At 38.7% G+C, this 20,854-nt stretch overlaps 1 protein-coding gene across 10 annotated transcripts in view; it reads right to left on the reverse strand.

The window, feature by feature from the left end:
• DST (dystonin) overlaps positions 1-20,854 on the reverse strand; it is a 783,726-nt gene that overhangs the window by 25,556 nt on the left and 737,316 nt on the right. For all 10 annotated transcript variants that reach the window (XM_082250079.1, XM_082250078.1, XM_082250081.1 and 7 more), the window contains 8 exons: positions 17,460-17,629; positions 12,616-12,775; positions 11,421-11,615; positions 10,853-10,981; positions 6,492-6,635; positions 2,932-3,120; positions 2,692-2,821; positions 2,191-2,354 (listed from right to left, as the gene is read on the reverse strand). In XM_082250079.1, coding sequence (XP_082106205.1) covers positions 2,191-2,354; positions 2,692-2,821; positions 2,932-3,120; positions 6,492-6,635; positions 10,853-10,981; positions 11,421-11,615; positions 12,616-12,775; positions 17,460-17,629 — 1,281 coding nt within the window. The remainder of the gene's footprint in view (positions 1-2,190; positions 2,355-2,691; positions 2,822-2,931; positions 3,121-6,491; positions 6,636-10,852; positions 10,982-11,420; positions 11,616-12,615; positions 12,776-17,459; positions 17,630-20,854) is intronic.

Genomic DNA, 20,854 nt, shown 5'->3' on the forward strand with positions numbered 1-20,854 from the left:
CATAGGAGAAACATTTTTTACTCTAAGCTTATATCTTTACCAGTGCATGCAAATATGGAAATTGATTTCTGAGCCCTCGGTAACCTCACCACTGTGCAGATGATAGTGTTAAAAAGCACTAAATGGACCAAAACTACAGTATACTTATATACACTGCTCAGATGCATTAAAGGGACACCTTGAAAACACATCAGATTTCAATGGAGAAAAATATCATGCTGGATATCTATACTGATATGGACTAGGTAATGTGTTAGGAAGGAAAGGATGCCACATCATTTAATGGAAATGAAAATGATCAACCTACAGAGAGCTGAATTTAAAGACACCCTGAAAATCAAAGTGAAAAAATTACAGTATGCAGCAGACTAGCGTATTTTGCTGAAATTTCATTGCAGCAACTCAAAATGGTACTCAGCAGTTTGTATGGCCCCAACGTACTTGTATGCATGCCTGACAACATCGGGGCATGCTCCTTTTGAGATAAAGGATGGTGTCTTGGTGTATTTCCTCTCAGATCTAGACCAGGGCATCACCGAGCTCCTGAACAGACTGAGGTGCAACCTGGTAGATTCACAGGGACCAAAACATAATGTCCCAGAGGTGTTGTATTGGATTTAGGTCAGGCGAGCATGGGGGCTATTCAATGGTATCAATTCCTTCATCCTCCAGGAACTGGCTGCATACTCTCGTTACATGAGGCCAGGCATTGTCGTGCACCAGGAGAAGCCCAGGACCCACTGCATCCGTGTAGGGTCTGACATTGGGTCCAAGGACTTCATCCCGATACCTAATGGCAGTCAGGATGCCATTGTCTAGCCTGTAAAGGTTTGTGCGTCCCTCCATGAATATGCCTCCCCAGACCATCACTGACCCACCACCAAACCGATCATGCTAAACAATGTTACAGGCAGCATAATATTTTTCCACGGCTTATCCAGACCCTTTCACTTCTGTCACATGTGCTCAGGGTGAACCTGCTCTCATCTTTGAAAAGCACAGGGTGTCGGTGGTGGACCTGCCAATTCTGATGTTCAATGGCAAGTGCCAATCAAGCTCCATGGTGCCGTCAGTGAGCAGAGGGCCCACTAGAGGATGTTGGGCACTCAGGCCACCATCCTGAAGTCTCTTTCTGATTGTTTGGTCAGAGACATTCACACCAGTGGCCTGTGAAAGTAATTTTGTAGGGCTCTGGCAGTGCTTATCATGTTCCTCCTTGCACAAAGGAGCAGATACTGGTCCTGCTGATGGGTTAAGTACCTTCTATGGCCCTGTCCAGCTCTCCTAGAGTAACTGCCTGTCTCTTGGAATCTCCTCCATGTTCTTGAGACTGTGGTGGGAAACACAGCAAACCTTCTGGCAATGACACGTATTGATGTGCCATCCTGGAGGAGTTGGAATGCCTGTGCAACCTCTATAGGGTCCAGGTATTGCCTTATGCTACCAGTAGTGACACTCACCCTAGCCAAATGCAAATCTAGTGAAAAACAGTCAGAAAAGAGGAGTAGGGAAAAAATGTCAGTGGCCTCTACCTGTAAAACCATTCTGATTTGGAGGTCATCTCCTTGTTGCCCATCTAGTGCCCCTGTTGTTAATTTCATTAACACCAAAGCAGCTGAAACTCATTAACAACCTTCTCTGCTACTTGCCTGACCAGATCAATATCCCAGGAGTTTATTTGACTTGATGCTATACTCTGAATAAAAGTGTTCCTTTATTTTTTTGAGCAGTGTATGACATAATTATTTACTTTATATACAACAAGCTAGTAAATAGGTAAATACTTGGCATACTCCACCCAAAACATATATTAACACTTTGGATGAGTACCAGCAGATAAACACATCCTTTTGACTTATTATTGCATTTGCAGTCTCAAGTGACAAGATTTCCTCACCACAGATTCTGTCTCCACTGCTTCCCATTTGGTAAAACCAAGGTCTCACTCTCTGTAGACTAGACTCTTCAATTATTTGTTTGAAAACCCATTGAGAGCATGATGAATTTTAAACAATATTGGGCACAGCAGTTTGACACAACTAGGCAATGTAGGCAAACACATAATGATACTAAAGTTCTTGAGCTATATAAAAAGACAGCACATAGCTTAACTTGACAGCAACAACACAAAACCTAAATATTAGCGGCATTTGTTGAAATACAAATCTGTCTGCAAGACAAGTACATTACCTCTTCCAGCCTATCCAAAGCATCATTCAGATTTCTTCTTCTCTCTAATGCCAAAAGCCACACATGTTGCCATTTGCTAACTAATAAATTGACCCTTGGGTTCTTTGTTTCTAGTGGAGATTGTGTGCCGGATGGATAAAGGTTAGGTGTCGGTGACCTTTTTCCTGTTAACATAGACATGTCAGAGTTCAGCCTTTACTAGAATAAAGTAGCTTTACAATAACAGAAAATGTTTCCATAACTTATATTTAAAGCAATAACGTGTTTATATATTGTTTAAGGTCCCAAAAAGGTTTCATTGCTGTTATTTAAGCAGTAACAAGTATCCTGAAAATACTGATATAAGCTTTTTTGGAGTGTTTTTTTTTTTTCTATCCAAAACAATGGATAATATGTGATAACATTTTCTTTATTAATGGATATAGAATGGTTATTGTTATTATTATCATTATGCATCTTTGTGACCTCTGCATCTTTTCTTCTCTTTCATCTTATACTTACGGCCTGCTCTCCCCTTGTCTAAGATCGGGATTTGAGATTGCGCTGACATAGATTCAGCAGCTTTCCTCTTGTAAGTCTTTGTGACTTTATCTACATCTGGCTGTTTTCTGGTCATTTCTTCCATAAATGCCTGAAACATTACATAGCGTATGTAAAAATGTGGAACAAAATCAACAGGCTAGAATACAAAAGAAAGTCATTTGTTTTCTTGCAAGACCTTGGCAATGATATATATATTACCTGGTGTTCTGCAATCAGAGCTTTAACTTCATCTATCTCCTCCGGCACGTCTTCCTTGTCTTTTTCATTGAGTGTAGCCTCTGCCCACTGTAACCATGTCAGAAGGGATTCCAGCAACTCCTTTTTAGCTATTAAGTCTTCCAATGCTGCAGCCAACCTATGTTGATGCTGCTTTGCCCAGGTTAGGACCTTAAACATGTCAAATCATAAAAAAGATCAAAGATATGTACTTATTTTTCTCCATTTTTACATTCTAGTGTCAGTTTGCATGAATACAGCTATTAAAACGGTTTTAGAAGGACCTGTGTATGTAAAGTGTCCTGAAAGTCCCGAAAAATGAAGTATTTTGCTTAGACTGTGGGAGGTCATGACCTCATACCTTAAACAAGACAAGCACCTTTTAGGTCTTTGGACATCCCAAGGTGATAGAGTGGTACACACATATGCGTGGTAGCGAGGCAGCCTATTGAGGCTGTAACATGTTGTGGAGCTGCTTCTACAAGGTTCTTGAAAATATTTTACTAAACGTAAGTATATACTGCTCTTGAGGGTTGAGATGGCTACAAAAGAAAATCAAACCCTGATGACTTATGTTGTCCCACACCCAGAAATGTAGGTAAAAAAAAAAAAGACTGAGTTTTTGCTATGTAAGTAAACATGCAGGTGTATTTCCTCTTGTCACTGGACCCAACCGATCTGAACAACCTACGCCCTATTTCCTTGCTCCCCTTTTCATCCAAACTCCTCGAACATCTAGTCTACAACCGACTGTGCGACCACCTTGCCGAGAATTGCCTCCTTGATCCCCTTCAGTCTGGATTTTGGCCTAAACACTCCACTGAAACTGCTCTCCTAAAACTGACAAACGATCTACTAATGGCCAAAACCAATGGACACTATTCTGTACTCCTACTTCTGGATCTTTCTGCTGTCTTTGATACGGTTGACCATTCCCTCCTCATTAAAAAACTCCACGCCTTTGGTCTCGGTGACTGTACTCTTCACCGGTTACCTTCCTACTTATCCAACCGAACCTTTAGAGTTATGTACAATTCTACTTCCTACTCTCCTCTTCCCTTCTCTGTTGGGGTCCCCCAAGGCTCTGTTCTTGGACCCCTCCTATTTTCATTCTACACCTCCTCTCTGGGTCAGCTGATAGCCTCCCACGGCTTCCAATACCATCTCTACGCTGACGATACCCAAATTTATCTATCCACCCCTCAGCTCTCTCCCTCAGTCTCCTCACGTATCACTAATTTACTATCATATATATCGTTCTGGATGTCTCACCTCTTCCTCAAACTCAATCCATCCAAAACCGAGCTTATAATTTCTCCTCCACCACGTGCCCCTTCCCCTGATTTCTCCGTCAATATCGATGGCATTACTATCAGCCCATCCCGGCATGCCAAGGTCTTAGCTGTTGTCCTGGACTCTGAACTCTCCTTCAAACCCCACATCCAATCGCTATCCAAATCTTGCCGCCTCAGCCTCCGCAACATCTCCAAAATACGCCCCTTTCTAACCAAAGACACAACAAAGCTCCTAGTTCACTTCCTGGTCATCTCGCACCTCGACTACTGCAATTCCCTTCTCGTGGCTTACCTCTACGCAGGCTATCCCCCCTTCAATCCATTATGAATGCTGCCGCCAGACTCATCCACCTTACCAATCGCTCAGTGTCCGCTGCTCCCCTCTGTCAAGCCCTCCACTGGCTTCCGCTCACCCATCAAATTAAATTCAAAATACTAACAACATCTTAAAAAGCAATCCACAGCCTAGCCCCCAGCTACATCACCAGCCTCGTCTCAAAATACCAACCTAATCGCTCTCTTCGTTCCTCTCAAAACCTCCTGCTCTCTAGCCCCCTCGTCACCTCCTCCCATGCTCGCCTCCAGGACTTTTCCAGAGCCTCTCCAATCCTATGGAACTCCTTACCCTTATCTGTCTGATTATCTCCTACTCTATTAGCTTTTAGGCGATCTCTGAAAACCCTCCTTTTCAGAGAAGCCTATCCTATCAACACCTAACAAATGTACCTCCATTTTCTCCATCAACCCATCCCTCACGGTTATTGCCTTTTGTTTCACTTGACACTCCCTTCTAGATTGTAAGCTCTAACTAGCAGGGCCCTCTAGTTCCTCCTGTTTTGAGCTGTATTGTAACTGTATTGTCTTCCCTCACATTGTAAAGCACTGCGCAAACTGTTGGTGCTATATAAATCATGTATAATAATAATAATAATTTATATGTTCATTTAATTTTTTTTTTTTTTTCTTCCCAAAAAAGTGATCCTTTAACCACTCTATAAAGGTACCAGCTCTCTTACCATTATATTCTTTCTGGCTTATAAAAATGTTCACAATTCCACTATGGGTCTGTTTATTTAGTGATAACTTTGTAAATACTTAGGATAACAAAGTAATGCATACAATGTTTTCGGGGGACAAACTAGCCTTTTATTTGGCAATATTATGTTTTGCACAGTTGTACTGGCTCCTCGTCTGTACTGAAATTGCTTACTCTGATTTCACTGCACACTTTGAGCTATTCTGGTCAGATAGAGTCTCCCTCATTCCCTGGATGGAAACCACACAGCATCATGTAGCACTTAGCTCCCCAGCCTTACTGTCCCTGGCCCTCCTCCATTAATTTAATTTTAGTTCTTTCCCACATGGAGACCCAGTATCACATGTGGGCATTACCTGAGGTGGTCTGCATGCAAATGCAGTCTTCTTAGAAACATTCATTCTCCGACTGAAATTCACCCATCGAGGCATTTTGATATTTGCACAATTCCTCTCAAGAGACTATTGTTTGAATCAAGACCGAGGGCACTTGGGAGGAGTATTGAGGCAGGATGTGTTATGTATTCAGAAAGCTATGTACAGAACCCCGACAGCCCTTCCCACCAGTCATGAGAAATACAAACACCCGGTGATAACACCACTAGATCTAAAATAGGGTATGTAATGAAAACAGAAAGGTTTTATTTAAAACAAGAGGGGAAAGGATGAAACAGATTAAACGCCCAAGGTCCTCCAATGACTAAATTTAAAATAGAATATGAACAGTATACCCTATGCAGACACAATTTTTTTACATCTAGTTGCTGGAGCACTTTGGCAGTTTGTAAATAATACCAACGTGTTTGGTGACAAGCTGCAAAAGGACTAGTATGGGAATTTGAAGATGATAGTGAAAATATCACTATGGGGTCACTAACTAGCTCATTAGCAGTAACCAGTCTGCATGTGTCATTTTACACTGGAATGGCTGCACTTTGACAGTCACCTTTTTGTGTAAATACAAAGAAATTCAATATCAGCAGGGGAAGCAGTGGTAAAGAAGCAAGGGTTGGGGGTGGGGGGGGGGTTGGAGCTAGATGTAAGAGGTGCATCCTAAAAACTTTGTTTTAGGACATCCTAAGAGGTGCATCCTAAAAACTTTGTTTTAGGACATATCTCTAAGGTTCAAAAGTCTTAAGTGGTAAAACAAGTGAAAACTGGCACATAGTAAACAAATTCCTTATTAATAATGATCCAGAAAAGCTCACATACCTCCTCAAACCTAGCTCTAATAATGGTTATCCAGTGTTTAATAGTAGTAATGGAGTCTGGATGACAAACGGAAAGGATCGCTTCTCCCATACTCGCTCCATTATTCAGCTCAGTTCTTTTTTCCTCAATATTCCTCATGAATGCCTAAAAAGGGATATATTTTATACATGTTATCATTGATAGATCCCCATACATTATGACCCAATACAGCTAATGAAGAAAGTGTGAGTTCTTTAGGATTATCAGCTATTACAATGGCTACCAGAATCAAGGTACATTGCTAAATTACACAACTGTTTCACAATTTGCTGCTTAAACTTTCCAAACAGTTGCCCTATATTGACCGATTTACTGAATAATCAACCATTTTTCACATTGTTACCAACAGCATTACAATGCAGGAATAAAACTAGATGTAGTATTCTTAAGAAATGAGATAATGTCCAGTAATAATAAACTTGCATTTTTACAGCTGTGATCAAACAACCCCTATGATTCTGTTATCTATAAAATTCCTTATGAACTAGTTATTTGGAACTATACAGAAAAGTGTTGATATATGACCATTACATAATCCAAGAATGCTGTAACAACTTTTTTTTACAAGAAAAGTATCCTTGCCTGTTCAGAGCTGTGTGTTTAGTGTGTAACTTGTCTGAGACCCGAAGTAAAGAGGTTTTTACATGATTTTCAACCCAAAATACATTAAACATAAGTGGGCATTTCAATAAAGCTCTAATAAATCATTTAGAATCGTTTAATGGTCTGAAACTGAAAATACATTATCCTTGACTGGCACTATTTTACTGAATTACATTGCTGCACGGAACTGTTATGCCGACATTTCCTCAGCTCAGACTTTGGAGCTCTCCAGAGAAGAGGGTTTACTTCCAAAGAGGGTTCTGAAGAACAACAGGGGTTGTAACATCATACTGGACAGAAGTTGAGACCTATGTTATTTTTAATATGGCACCAGAGAGCAAACACTTCACTTGGTGATTTGATCTTTTATGCTGTTTTCACTCAAAACCCTTTTGCAGCTCAGACAGACGGGTACTCAATCCAGGCACTGTAAGTTGATGCCTATGGTCACCAATCCAATGAGTCTTTTATTAATGACTGACCAAGAAGGTGGTACAAGGACTGGACCCATACATAACACATAAGCGTTAATGGTGAAACAGCATTTGAGAAAGGCAAGGAGGCTTTACCAAAGACATTAACAATATTCATAATCCCTTAAAGAGAAGTATGAGAATTGTTTTTATTGTAGAATCATACCTAGGTGGATGCAGCATCAGTCCGATGCTGCATCTGTCCCCCACTGGCTCTAAGGCTGAAAACCGAGCGATCAAACACCACCGATTGCTTGGATCTCAGAGCTCCCTGAGCAGAGAGCTGATGACTGTCAGTCACCGCTGTCTGCTCTGCCCCTCCAGCACTCACTGGAGCATGCCTGGCTCGTGGTCCAGGCATGTGGGTGTATCCCAACTATATGGTCACAATCTTTCCTGAGCCTAGAGAGGCTCTGTGAGGTCAGTCGACAGTGGGCTTCAGCCTGCTGTCTGCTGAAAACAGGTCACAGGAGTGCAGAACAAACTGCACTTCTGTGATCCACAGTAGAAGTACAGCCAAATGAGCTTTAGCTGTACTTCTCTTTAAGTCTTTATTTAGGACTGACCAAGAATGCTGTACAATGGCTGGACAATATTTATAATATGAAGATTCTCAAAACCTTTAGTAAATCAGCCCACATAGGTTTACCAAAAGATACGGTTTACTTGGATTTTTGGTTGACTGTGTGCAACCTAAATAAGAAAAAATTATTTAAAAAAAAAAAGTGTTTGCTGTTCTGACACCTTACAATACTATGCCAGAACAATAGAGATACGTCATGACGCTTACATTTGCAATTAAATGAACAATTCCATTATCTTCCATTTATGGGAAGAGCAGGATGACAGCAGATGTATTGTAGTGTAGCCCAATTAAAGAGTCAAATGCTGTGAGTTGGAGGACTTTCACACTTGTTATTTTTATTTTAGCAAACCCAAATTGTAATCTACTCTACCATCCAAAAAATCCTCAACATGCAAACCACAAAAATAAGCCAAGATAAATATATTGGCAATGATTTCAACAAACCTGTCTATAACATTAGTAAGTATAAGATAACGGGAATGTTTCAGAAATGTATAAAAACAGCAAGGAGACGTAACACTCCTATTTTCTTACAGTTCTGTACTGTTGTTCCAAAATAAACATCATGCTTGTTGTAATTTGAATGCCTTTGCCTAATAAAGAGATCTTGGAAACTGGTGATCTTTTTATACCTTATGTTTATGTTCTCATGCAAACAATCAGAGTCAGATGATTAACTTTTTTTTTCTGCAGATTTTTCTTTGACTTCAATTTAATTTTCACTAAACTTTAACACAATAAAGTGGCAATAGATAGTTAATGCCGGCACCCAGAGGTGCCAGTCTTCTGGAGAACCACAGTGGCCTTGGCATTTAGGGCACTGTAATATGTAGGTTTCACTTTAACTATGAAGTCAGCAACTTGGCCCCCCCCCTTCTGGCGCCTCACTTTAGGTCAGCTATGCCTCTCATCACATTTAGTGCAAATAACAGCTGGGGGGAGGTGGACTTGAGCAAGTCAATGTGCTGACTTCCAAAAGCCACAGTTACTTACATATAACAGTGGGAACTCTACTTGGGGACATAAAAGGCACCTTTAAATGCTTTTAGCAGCATTTGGTTTACATTTAAGGGGTCGTTTCTGCAAAGATCAGTATTGATCGATGCAGGGTCAATACAAGAGCATAGTGAAACAACCCATACAGGTGCATTGGTATATGTAGCATGTCTGCATTTTTAAAAAACCTGCAAAATTGTGTGTAACTGCTTGCCAGAGTGTGTCACTGTGCTATTGTGCATATAGTTGAATGAAGTGTCATTTTGTGACACTTTAAAAAATCTTTTTTAAAATTAAAGCAAAAAATTCAAAGGTGTGCATTGTAACAATGCATTGCACTGCCCCTATACAACGTTCACCAGTGTGCATGCATTATACAGAGGATAACTTGCGAAGGTTGGTGTACATGGGCTCTTATTATAGCATAAAATGGGCACTCTTTAAAAGGTACATCTTAAACAATCTTTTTTATAACAAAAGCAAAACTATAAGAACACATTATAGTTTACAAGTATATGGGGTTAACAGTAATAAGAAGATATCTGATGCATTACACAACAAAGCTGACAGATTGTCTGTATCTTCCACATGTCATCTCTTTTCTCTGACAGCATATTATGATGCCACTGATAAACTACTGGTAAGTGACAATGACTATCAGGTTTATGTTCCTTCGTTTTTAATGGCAGTAAAACCTTCCTGAAAGTAGCTGCACGTCAATCACTGGTAAAACAGAAGAAGAGTGCCTGAGAATGAGCGATAGCTTAAAAACTCAGAAATGGAACATTAGTCTTTTAACAGTTGAGAAGTTTAAATCACCTTTAAATGAGACCAAGCTGTCAAATGTAAAAGATGCAACTGTTTATTTTAAATATATTTATTAATTTAATTGTAAGTAAAAACAACATACCTAAATAGTTTTTTTTCTTTTTTTTTTGCATCCCCTGTCATTTAGTCAATGGCAAAATACTGAAGTGATTCTGAATGAGTGGTGGTAAGGTATTTATTTGTAAAGTACTATAATGCAAAGACTTTTAAACTCCTAGCCCAGACATGAGATTTAAAGAGGTTGTAAACCCATGAAACTTTTTTTTTTTGCAACCTGAAAGACAAACACATAATGAGCTAGTATGCATCGCATACTAGCTCATTATGAAATACTTACCTTAGAACGAGCCCCCGCCGTGCCGCCCGCTTACCTGTATGACGGGCGACATGTCCAGTCGCCTGTCTTCCGGAATCGCGGCATCCGGCCATCTGATTGGCAGGAGCCGCGGTGACGTCACTCCCGCGCTCACGCGTGGGAGCAGACGGTCACGGCACGGGGCTCTGAAGAAACGGCACCAGCAGCCGTTCCTTCAGAGCGCATGCGCCAGTGACATCACTGGCTGCATGTAAGGTAAATATCTCCTAAACGGTGCAAGTTTAGGAGATATTTACAGTACCTATAGGTAAGTCTTATCATAGGCTTACCTATAGGTACAAGTTGTAGAGGAGGGTTTACTTCCTCTTTAACACTACAGAAAAATGCTGAAAAAACAAAGCCACATAAAAGGCAACATTCTGTTTTTGTGTATCTGCATTTTTACATTATTGCTGGAATGAAAAGAAAATTCCAAATTCATGCCACATCCTTTTTAATTTATGTATAACTTTGTACTTACCTTGTGCTGTTCAATTAGTGTTTTTAGAGAATCTTCATCATCGGGGAGGACCCCATGAAATCTCAGAGTCTGCTCTGCCTCAGCCAGCCACTCCAACAGCACATGCACAGCTGAGTGAAACCCCTCTGCCTGGAATGATACATAATCTGTTAAATGTAGTTTATTACCTCCAAATAACGTTTCTTTATACCACAAACTGACACATCTTCCCACTGAACACACTTCTAACTTCTTCATAAATAATAAACTGACTGCACATAAGAACTGTAAAGCACACCTAATGAATCTATAAAATGCCAGTGTGTCAAGAATTATTTGGATGGCAGAAAGCATGTGATTTATAAACAGAACATCTCTTCTTTCATTTAGGTCTTTACATAAACTGAGCTGTAAATCCACCAGGCTAGCTTTAACTGAATTTTCATTAGTGTAAACGGTCTATTGTCAGAGTTCAGTGCAGAGACCAGGCTGGTAAATTCTCTCATCACTTGGTGAGAAATGACCTCTTAAATGTAATACAGGACAGGAATTCATGTTATGACTGATTATAATCCCTACATGAGCCCACCTGGCGCAGTGCTTCTTCCAGTCGGGTCTGTTTGGATATAGATAAAGTGCATACAGTTTCCCAGCGGGTGCCTAATTCCTGCATTTGGGCTTTCACCCAAGAAGAGTCATCACGACTTCCTTCAATTAACTCTCTGGCAGAACGCTTGAGGGCCTGAATATTGCTGCTTCTCTTTCCCAGCTCTTTTTGAAAAACCTAAGAGAAAAAGATGGCTTTACTACAATGCAAGACACAAAATAAATTAGCCTCTACATCTTTAATCATCTTCAAGGATCAGGATATCAGTGTATTGCTTTCTACATTTTTCTGTCTTACATGAAATACCCAAATCCTGTACAAAAATATTTTCTTTTGCATTGGATAGAGTAAGGACTTCTGTTGGGCCTTTATTGCTGTGTTCTCACTGGGGAGATTTCCTGTTGGTTCTTGGTGACAGGGGGTCAGAAAGTTATCAGGAACCTTTCCAGTCATGAAAGATCAAGCAACGAAAAAAAACCTTTCTGTACCAAAATGTGGAAGGATTAGAACCTCTGTGATGATGTTATTGCTGTTTGTGCTATTTTATGTATTTAATTGATATGCTCCTAGGAGTATGTAAGTAGGTAATTAGTCCTGTGGTCTGTGCACATGTTTCTTTAGAACATTTATGTAATACATTATAAAGTGAATGCATATGTAATTAGGAATATTTACGTTGGAATTTTCAGAAATAGAAGTTTGCATAGGGTATGCGTGAGAGTGCACATGGAAGTATGCATGTAGATATGTCCATGTTCGTGAGTAGGTTTAATTGTGCATGAGAAAATATTTAGGATAATATGTGGACAGAAGTGTGGTGTATGTCAGAATGCATACATTTGTACTTGTGTGTATGTATTTGTGTGATACCATACATGTGCACATACTGATATACTGACCCCATCTAAACCACAAATACACTTTTTAAATAAATATATAAATACATGCAGTGATCATAAATGAGGTGAAGCATGCACGTATACCTCTATAGCTTAGAAAAAATGGCAGGGTGGGTGTGACAACACTAAAAAAATAAATCTAACACAAGCAGAAAACAATTTCTATGGCTGATTAATGTCAAGTTCAAGTACTAATTAAATAAAGAATTCAATTTTATTGAACTGTATATATTACAGATATTTGAAAGAAAAAGAGGTAGCTAGAAGTAGAACATTACTTTGTGGTTGTCAAAGAGATTCATCACTACATCAATATCTCCATGTACTGGTTGATCTTCAGCCAACTGTGGTTCCACTTTGTACAGCCAATCAATAAGAGCTTGCAAAGCATCTGTAAACTGGCCAGAGAACAGCAATGCTTCCTCCAGTTTGTTTTGTCTAGGCCACAGAAAAAAACAATAAAAATACATATATTGAATGGAAAGGGGGAATTTGTATTATTTCTTCAGCAATACCGTATAATATATATTGCATAATAGACACATACCAGTTTGTTCTCCAAATTTTCTTTAAACCCTTGGAGCCTAAGCCTTTTCCTGACATTTGTTGCTTACAAGGTAAAATCAATATTTTTTGCAAGAAAATTACTTAGAACCCCCAAACATTACATACACACACACACACACGTATATATATATATATATATATACACAAACACACACACGTATATATATATTTTTGCAGAGATTCTAAAGAACTAAATCGCGATCGTTGCAATATTTTATGTCAAACTTGATTTGCGCAGCGGCCTTTCAAATGCAATTTTTAGGGAAGAAATACACTTTCATGAATTAGAAGAAAAAACAAAATAGTAAATTTAGCCCAATTTATTTGTAGAATGTGATAGGTGATGTTACGCTGAGTAAATAGATACCCAACATGTCATGCTTTAAAATTGCGCACGCTCTTGGAATGGCGACAAACCTCGGTACCTACTAATCTCCATAGGTGACGCTTTAAAAAAACTTTAACAGTTACCAATTTAGAGTTACAGAGTAGGTTATGTGAGAAGTATTGCTCTTACTGTTATCATTGGGGTTTGAACACCGTTTATATATGCAGGCTCAACTTGTATATGCGTTCGCTCTGTGCGCGAGCACAGGGGAATGCGGTGCTTTACATTTTTTTTTTTCTTAATTATTTTATTTTTACGCTATTTAAATAAAAAAATTTGATCACTTTTTTTGCTGTCACAAAGAATGTAAACTTCCCTCGTGACAGTAATAGGCAGTGACAGATGCTCTTTATGGAGGGATCTGGGGTCTCTCGGTGGGATGGGGGACCCGGTGGAGCCGCAGAAGGGGGCGGACGTGTCCTCCTGCTCCTTGTAATGACAGTTGAGTGGCTGCTGAGCTGCATTGTTGTTATTATTATTTTTTTTTATTTTATTATTACATAATTACACATTATATTATTACATATTATTATTACTACAAGAAAGCCGGCTGTCAGCTCTAAACAATGGTACCGGGGGGATGCCTCTAGCTGCAGGCATCACTCCGGTACAACCCCCTGTAGCCGAGGCTGCATATTTGCACTCTGTTGGCATGAAAGGGTTAATGAAAGATCTAATAACATCTAATAAAAATCTCTTATTTTTGATGTAAGCACTGCAGTTATCATACATTATAGAACTGGCACAGACCAGCTTATATGGTGTGTCAGATATGAGGTTTTTGGAAACTAACACAATTCTATACTTATAATCCTAAGTAGAAGGGGCAGACCGTACGTTGACTTGCCCCACTGACCTAAGGAGCTACTGAAGGGGCTGGCCTCTAGGGCCTATTTCATTGCTGAAGTTGTCACTTTCATAATGCAGATCCCCAGGTCCCTAGCCCCTTAGTTGCACTAGGAGGTACCTAAAAGTATGTTTAAACCCTTGCATAAACCCAGTAAACAGCCTCAGATAATACACAGGGATGAAACAAATCTCCCTACATAATTTTTATATGTATATTTGCTGTCTTTAGCTCTCTATATTCTTTAGAAAGTGCACATTGTGTTACAAATTTTTCTTCCTGTTTCAGCAGTGGGAGGGGAGTCTAATCATACACTGTTTGTAAGCTGATTAGAGGAAAGGCACCCCCCCCCTCCACATAGGCGGACTGAAGAAACTTTCAGAGCTGTGCTGTGAATAGACAAGCTCTCTGCTTATTAGTCTCTAAGTCCTTTCCCGACACAAATTTTTAGCTGCTTTTATCTCCTGTGTCAGAGAGCTTGTCGGAAGTTATTATGCTGATAACAGAGGAACGGAGCAGCAAAAGGACCCAGGACTTAGGGCTTTGGAGAGAGATAGGTAAACACTACAGATATATGTGCCCAGGTCAGATTTCATTAATGGGATTTACAGCCATTTTAAGCACCTCTAGGTGTTATCAGTGATCAATTGTAACTTCACATTCTTATAGACAAGGACAAATACAAACCAAAATGTAATATAAAATGCTAAAATGTATATTTCTAAAATTTTTAATTATATTATATTTACTTATAAATGTATGTTAGCACAGTAAATACAACTAGGATTTTTGTACCCACCTTCAAATCCTTTTCTCTGAGGCCACTGAGATAATTAAGCAACTTCAGATTATACTGCTGCCCAAAGGACAATGAACACAAGGCTCATAGAAAACTAAAGGCTAGTCCCCCTTGAAACTATACCCCCATCAGTCCAAAAAGAGTATAATAGCATATGAGGGAAACGCATTATGTACCGTAATGGACTCCAAGATAAAGATTTTACAGTGAATACAAAAATCTTGTTTTTTCAGCCTGGTGATAATTAGGCAACCTAGGGATATTCAAAAATCAGTACAAACAGAGGGGGTGTGAACACCAAAATAAAACATAGGTAACCAGCCCGACAAGAGAAAAACAAAGCAAAAGGTAAACCAAGGGCATTAAACAGCTGCTTGCAGAACCTTTTAACCAAAACTAGAGCCTGCCAATGCAGACATATTGACCACATAAAACTTAGAGGATATATGCACAGAAGACCGGTTCCCAGCCCTACAGCTCTGAGACACAGAAGCCTGATGACAAAAGGCCCAAAAAGTACCTACTGCCCTAGCCCAGTGGTCTTTAACGTAAAAAGAAGGCACTTTATCTCACAATTCATAGACCTGTACAACAACCTGTCAAATTCACAGAAACAGAGTATCTGGAAACCAGTGAACCTTGTTTAGGACCTTCTGGTAGAAAAAATAGGGAATCCATCTGTCTAAAGTAGTGGCAGAAAGAGAAACCCTGATGCCCCTGACCACATCCAGGCAATTGAGAGAGATTCCTTTGAGATCAACCATTGCTGGACACCAGAAAGTTAATACAATATCCTGGTGCCTTTGAGACCCCTTTGGGTAACAAGGTTGTTAGTCCTAAAACAACCTTGTCTATATGTATGATCAAATAGTGTAAAAAAAAATCAAAAGGGCAATGCTGATAAGTTACAATCCTTCTGGCTTCAATATTGGCCACAAGAAAGGCTACCTTATGGGATAGTAATGTCAAAGAGTTATCACAAACAGGCACAAAAGGAGGTCTTTGTAACAGACTGACAATACTAGGTTTAAATCTCATGGTTAGAGTGAAGGTCTAAGTTGGGAGAAACATGTGTAATTCCTTGTATAAAAAAGTATGAATCGGCGAATGATTAGCAAGAGGATGTTGGAAAAGAACCTGACCTTTAATGGTTCTTAAGGCCAAATCTTGTTCCACCCTAACAGGAGGAAAGAAAGAACATGGCCCACTGTAAAGGCACATGCAGAGATTCACATCAGTGAAAATAAGTCTTCCACTCTTGCATGAAGAAGTTTTATGAACTTTTAACATTGTAAGGATTACAGAAGCCAAAATAACTCTGAGAAATTTAGTTTCAATGGCTAGACTATCAAAATCAGCAGGGTGGAAGATTGATTCTTGAGTTAACAGATCAAAAATCTTCAGGCCCTGTTCCCACGTTTTTCAGCTCGTATAATGCTCATCTCTTAAGTCTCAAAACGCCCAACAAGCAAAATCCCATTCATTTCAATTGCCCCAGTTCACATATAAAGTAAGCGTTTTGTGGCCTGAAGCTCAAAAAAGTTCATGAGCTTCTTTGTTGGCAGATAACAAGCGTTTTTGTTAAATTTCAATGCCTGCCTCCAAACACCTGCAAAAAACGCCTGAAAAAAAAAACACCTAAAAAATGCTAGAAAAAACACCTGAAAACGATACGCTCAGGCCTCAATAGAAGTAAAAAAATTGGAAAGAGACATCCATTCCTCTAAGGACACTAGGAGAAACTTAGCAGATATGAGGTGGGAGGGTTATATCTTCAAAGGGGCTCGTCTTCAGTTTTTAATGTGCCTAGTGTCCATTTCTCTTTGTTAGTGGCAGTGTATGCCTAGGTTGTTTACCCATCATTAAGTACCTCAATGGATGATAGTTGTCCTGTGATCTTTAAAATGGTAATATCATTTCAAAAGTCACTTTTAATCCTTTTAAATTTGCAGTGTTCAATAAAATAATGGCTGGTGATCCTGAAGGTAAATTTTCAGGCATTTCCTGTTGGGGTGAAAATAATTTGTCTTCCAACTGCAATCCTGCATTGTTACCGTGTCACATGTGCTTTTACTGGACACATTACACAGGCATGTTATGCCACTGTCACCATCGAGAATCTGTTCCAAAGCAATGATATGCAACCAATGAAATGGCTGTGAAAGGATTCAGGAGATGAAGGAACGATGAGGGTAAAAACAGTATCAGTTGTTTGTTATATTTGTTCAGAAAATGAATACCTTCCATTTTAGGTTTAGCACTTTAACATGGACTTGACTGCAGCAGCTTTACTATAGGAACTGGTTGTATGTTGGAAATCTAAAGAATTACAAAGCAATCTGACAATAGAATAAACTGATTCACTCTAAAAACTTTTGATTACTCTAGGTGAGTTAAGGGTTTAAGAAAAATGAACTTTGACAAAATATATTTTCTTTGTTTGTTTCATTACAATGACCAAAAAAAAAAAAATCCAATCTCAGTTTGTAGCCAAAATCACGTCCACCGTAATGCTTATTACCTCTCTACTGACTTCCCACAGACTGTATCCCATTTGTCTCTTATCTCACTGAGCATGTCATCAAGTTTCTGAATGTCATCGTTCAGGGTTGCTTTATCTTTCAAGGAGCGCCCACTCCTACTGGTGGAATCATAGACAGAATGTTTGGCACCCAGAGTTTTTTGAAATTCCTGTGGGTTACAAAAAAATAATACTAGCACATTTCCTTAAGTTTACATACAGATGGTAAAGGAAAGATGAAAACAACAGTTCTAACAGCAAATATGTTCTCTATAGTGCTTTGCCACAAGGAATTTGAAACAAATGTTGGCCAAAAAAAAAAAAAAAAAAACTGGAACAATAATGATGTAAATCAAAATGAAGCATTTTTAGTCCTAATACATCATTGTTGCAAAGTCTGGATGGAAAGTTTTGCTCATAAAGTCTATTATCCAAGCTCATGTGTTCCAGTCTTATGCACAGATATAGTACAGATTACTTCATTAGCTTCTTTTAGGGTGAGCCAGAGAAATATTTTTTTTCTTCTAGTGGTGTGATATAATATACGTGTTACTTAATGCACTGGCCAGTCATCAGATGTAGTCAAAGCCAAAAATGTAAAGTGGTGTTTTCTATTAAAAATCAAAGTGGTTTTAAAGTCACATGTATTAATTACTTTGATTCTCTCTGTTTTAGGTCCTTGTTCAGTACAGCATGTGTGTTTCCCTAAAATTATAATGCTAAATATTTTCTTTGCAGAGCGCTGCTGTCTTGTCATGTGACCTCCCTCTGCTGTGCTTCCTGGTGTGAGTACAGTGGGAGGGGTTGAAATTCCCCTCTGATGAATGCAAGGGAGGTCACGTGTCTGCACAGCAGGGCTCTGCAAAGAAGGTATTTAGTATTATAATTTTAGGAAAACACAAACACTGCACTGAACAGGGACCTAAAACAGAGAGGATCAAGTAATTAATGAATGTTTCTTTACTTTACAAGCACTGGAGCAGCTGCAGGGAATAGAAATACTCAGGCATGAGAGGAGAAAAGAGGGGAGGGATGAGGAGGAGATTCGCTCACACACAGATTATGGAACTGACAGGGAGAGAGGGAGGGGGACGGGGTAGATGCAGAGATGCTGTGGAGAGAGCTGGACGACAGAGGCACATAAACTGACCACGGTGATAGCTGTGGTAAGTTTAAACAGGGGAAGACAGGAACAGGCAGGATGTAAAATGTCTCTTTTTAACAGTATGTGGTTTTCATTTGACAAATTAAGTTAATTCCAATATTAAATGTTAAAACCAAATGACATTTTGTTGTACGTTCAAATTGCATTCATCAAGTCATGGAAAGAACTGAGATTTTTCTTATAATTCATATATAATTAAAATTCGTAAGAATTTTCATACAAACGTTTGTTAAAAAAAAGTCCTACTAGTGTATATGCAGATTAATGTATTTTTTTTTTTTTGTTGTCCATCTGCATTATAAAGTGCAGATGAACAAATCTCCCGCTTTGCCTATTGTGTTCTGACAGCTGCTGTAGACGGCTGTCAGGACACCCGAATAGCAGCTGCATCTGATTCAATGCAGGCATTGTTCACAAGAAAATTTTCTGTTCAGCTTGTTTGATTTTTTTAATTGAAAGATGATGGGTGGGAGGGGACCAACAGGGTCACCCACGTAGCAAATTCCTGATCAGCTGGACAAAATTGGCAGTGTAGGGCCAGTTTAGGAAAAGTCTACAATGCTCAGCAACTTGCCCTCTTTCACTGTTTAAACAGCTTTCAAGTTACTACTAAATAATAAAAGAATATTATATGGTTCTAAATGATTTACAACAGTTTGAAATGTTTTATTACAAAATTGAAAATTAAAGCAAAAGTGAATAGAAACCATGCCTGTTTAAGAATTCGACGCAAGGAACAAAGTGAAAAGAAATGGGAATTTAGTAGAAGACAATATTTAATTTAGTTATTTGAAATTTGATAGGCTGATATGGGCTAGTGCAACATGATTCTTGTGTTACTGGTTTTGACTCCATGAGCAACAGAATTAACACATACTGTATGTACAGCCACAAATTCCATATCCTACAATTGTCAATTAAAGGGGAAGCATAGTTCAGTGAGGAGATAGTTTGATTCTTTATTTCAGTGTTTGATATGATTTTTGTACAATCTTCCTCTCAATTTCTTTAACAAAAGATTTATTGGCTGTAAGCTTATTGTACAGACATGAATAGCCAACATAGAGTACATGGTTTACAGAACTTGAAAGGTAGACATCAGCCATAAAAATCAACAGAGGTACGGCCGAATAGGATGCAATAGGAAATGTGCTCTCTATTTCTTGTATTTTGTTAAATATAGAGGAGCCACTATACTATAGAGGAGCAAATACTCAGATTACAGTCACTCTACCTTCCTTTTTACGTATGAAATACAAAAATTTCTGCTTGTGGAGGCACGGTGTTTCAGTGAGTCCACTAACTCATAGGGGGGAAAACTAGAGAGCGAAAATCTGGAGCAACTTTGCATAGAAACCAATTAGCTTCCGGAGTTTATTGCCAAACCTTAATTGAACAAACTGAAGTTAGAAGCTGATTGGCTACCATGTACGGCTGCACCAGATCCTGAGTGCGCCAGTTTTAGTAAATCTTCCCCATAGACTTGCATTGTGAAGAATTAACCTCCCTGGCGGTGATCCCGAGCGTGACTCGGGGTTGATTTTTTCTATCAGGAGCGGTAACCCCGAGTCACGCTCGGGGTAGATGTGCAGAGAGCGCAGCGGTGTCTCTTACCTTCTCCTGGCGATCCAGCGATGATCTCTCATTGCTGTGACCGCCAGCCGAGAGTCCCGCTGCTCCTCCGTCGGTGTGATGACTTCCTAGTTCCGTTCCCTGCAGCAGCAATGCTGCATGGGAGCGGAACTAGGGAGGGAAATTAAAAAAAAAAAAAAACGTTGCACAAAACACAAACACATAACACATTTTATATTTTATATATATATATATATATATATATATGCATATATATATATGCATATATAAATATATATATATATATATATATATATATATATATATATATATATATATATATACACACACACATATATATATTTTATATATATATATATGTATATATGTATATATATATGTATATATGTATATATATATGTATATATGTATATATATATATGTATATATATATAAAATTATATTATTGATTCAATTATAATTCATGCGTTATATATTACATATATATATGTGTGTGTGTATATATATATATATATATATATATACACACACACACACATATATATATATATATATAATATAATGCATGAATTATAATCTAATCAATAATATAATTTTATTATATATATTATATAATAAAATTATATTATTGATTTGA

This window comes from Pelophylax lessonae, assembly GCF_965119305.1.
Source record: "Pelophylax lessonae genome assembly, chromosome: 3".
Taxonomy (NCBI): domain Eukaryota; kingdom Metazoa; phylum Chordata; class Amphibia; order Anura; family Ranidae; genus Pelophylax; species Pelophylax lessonae.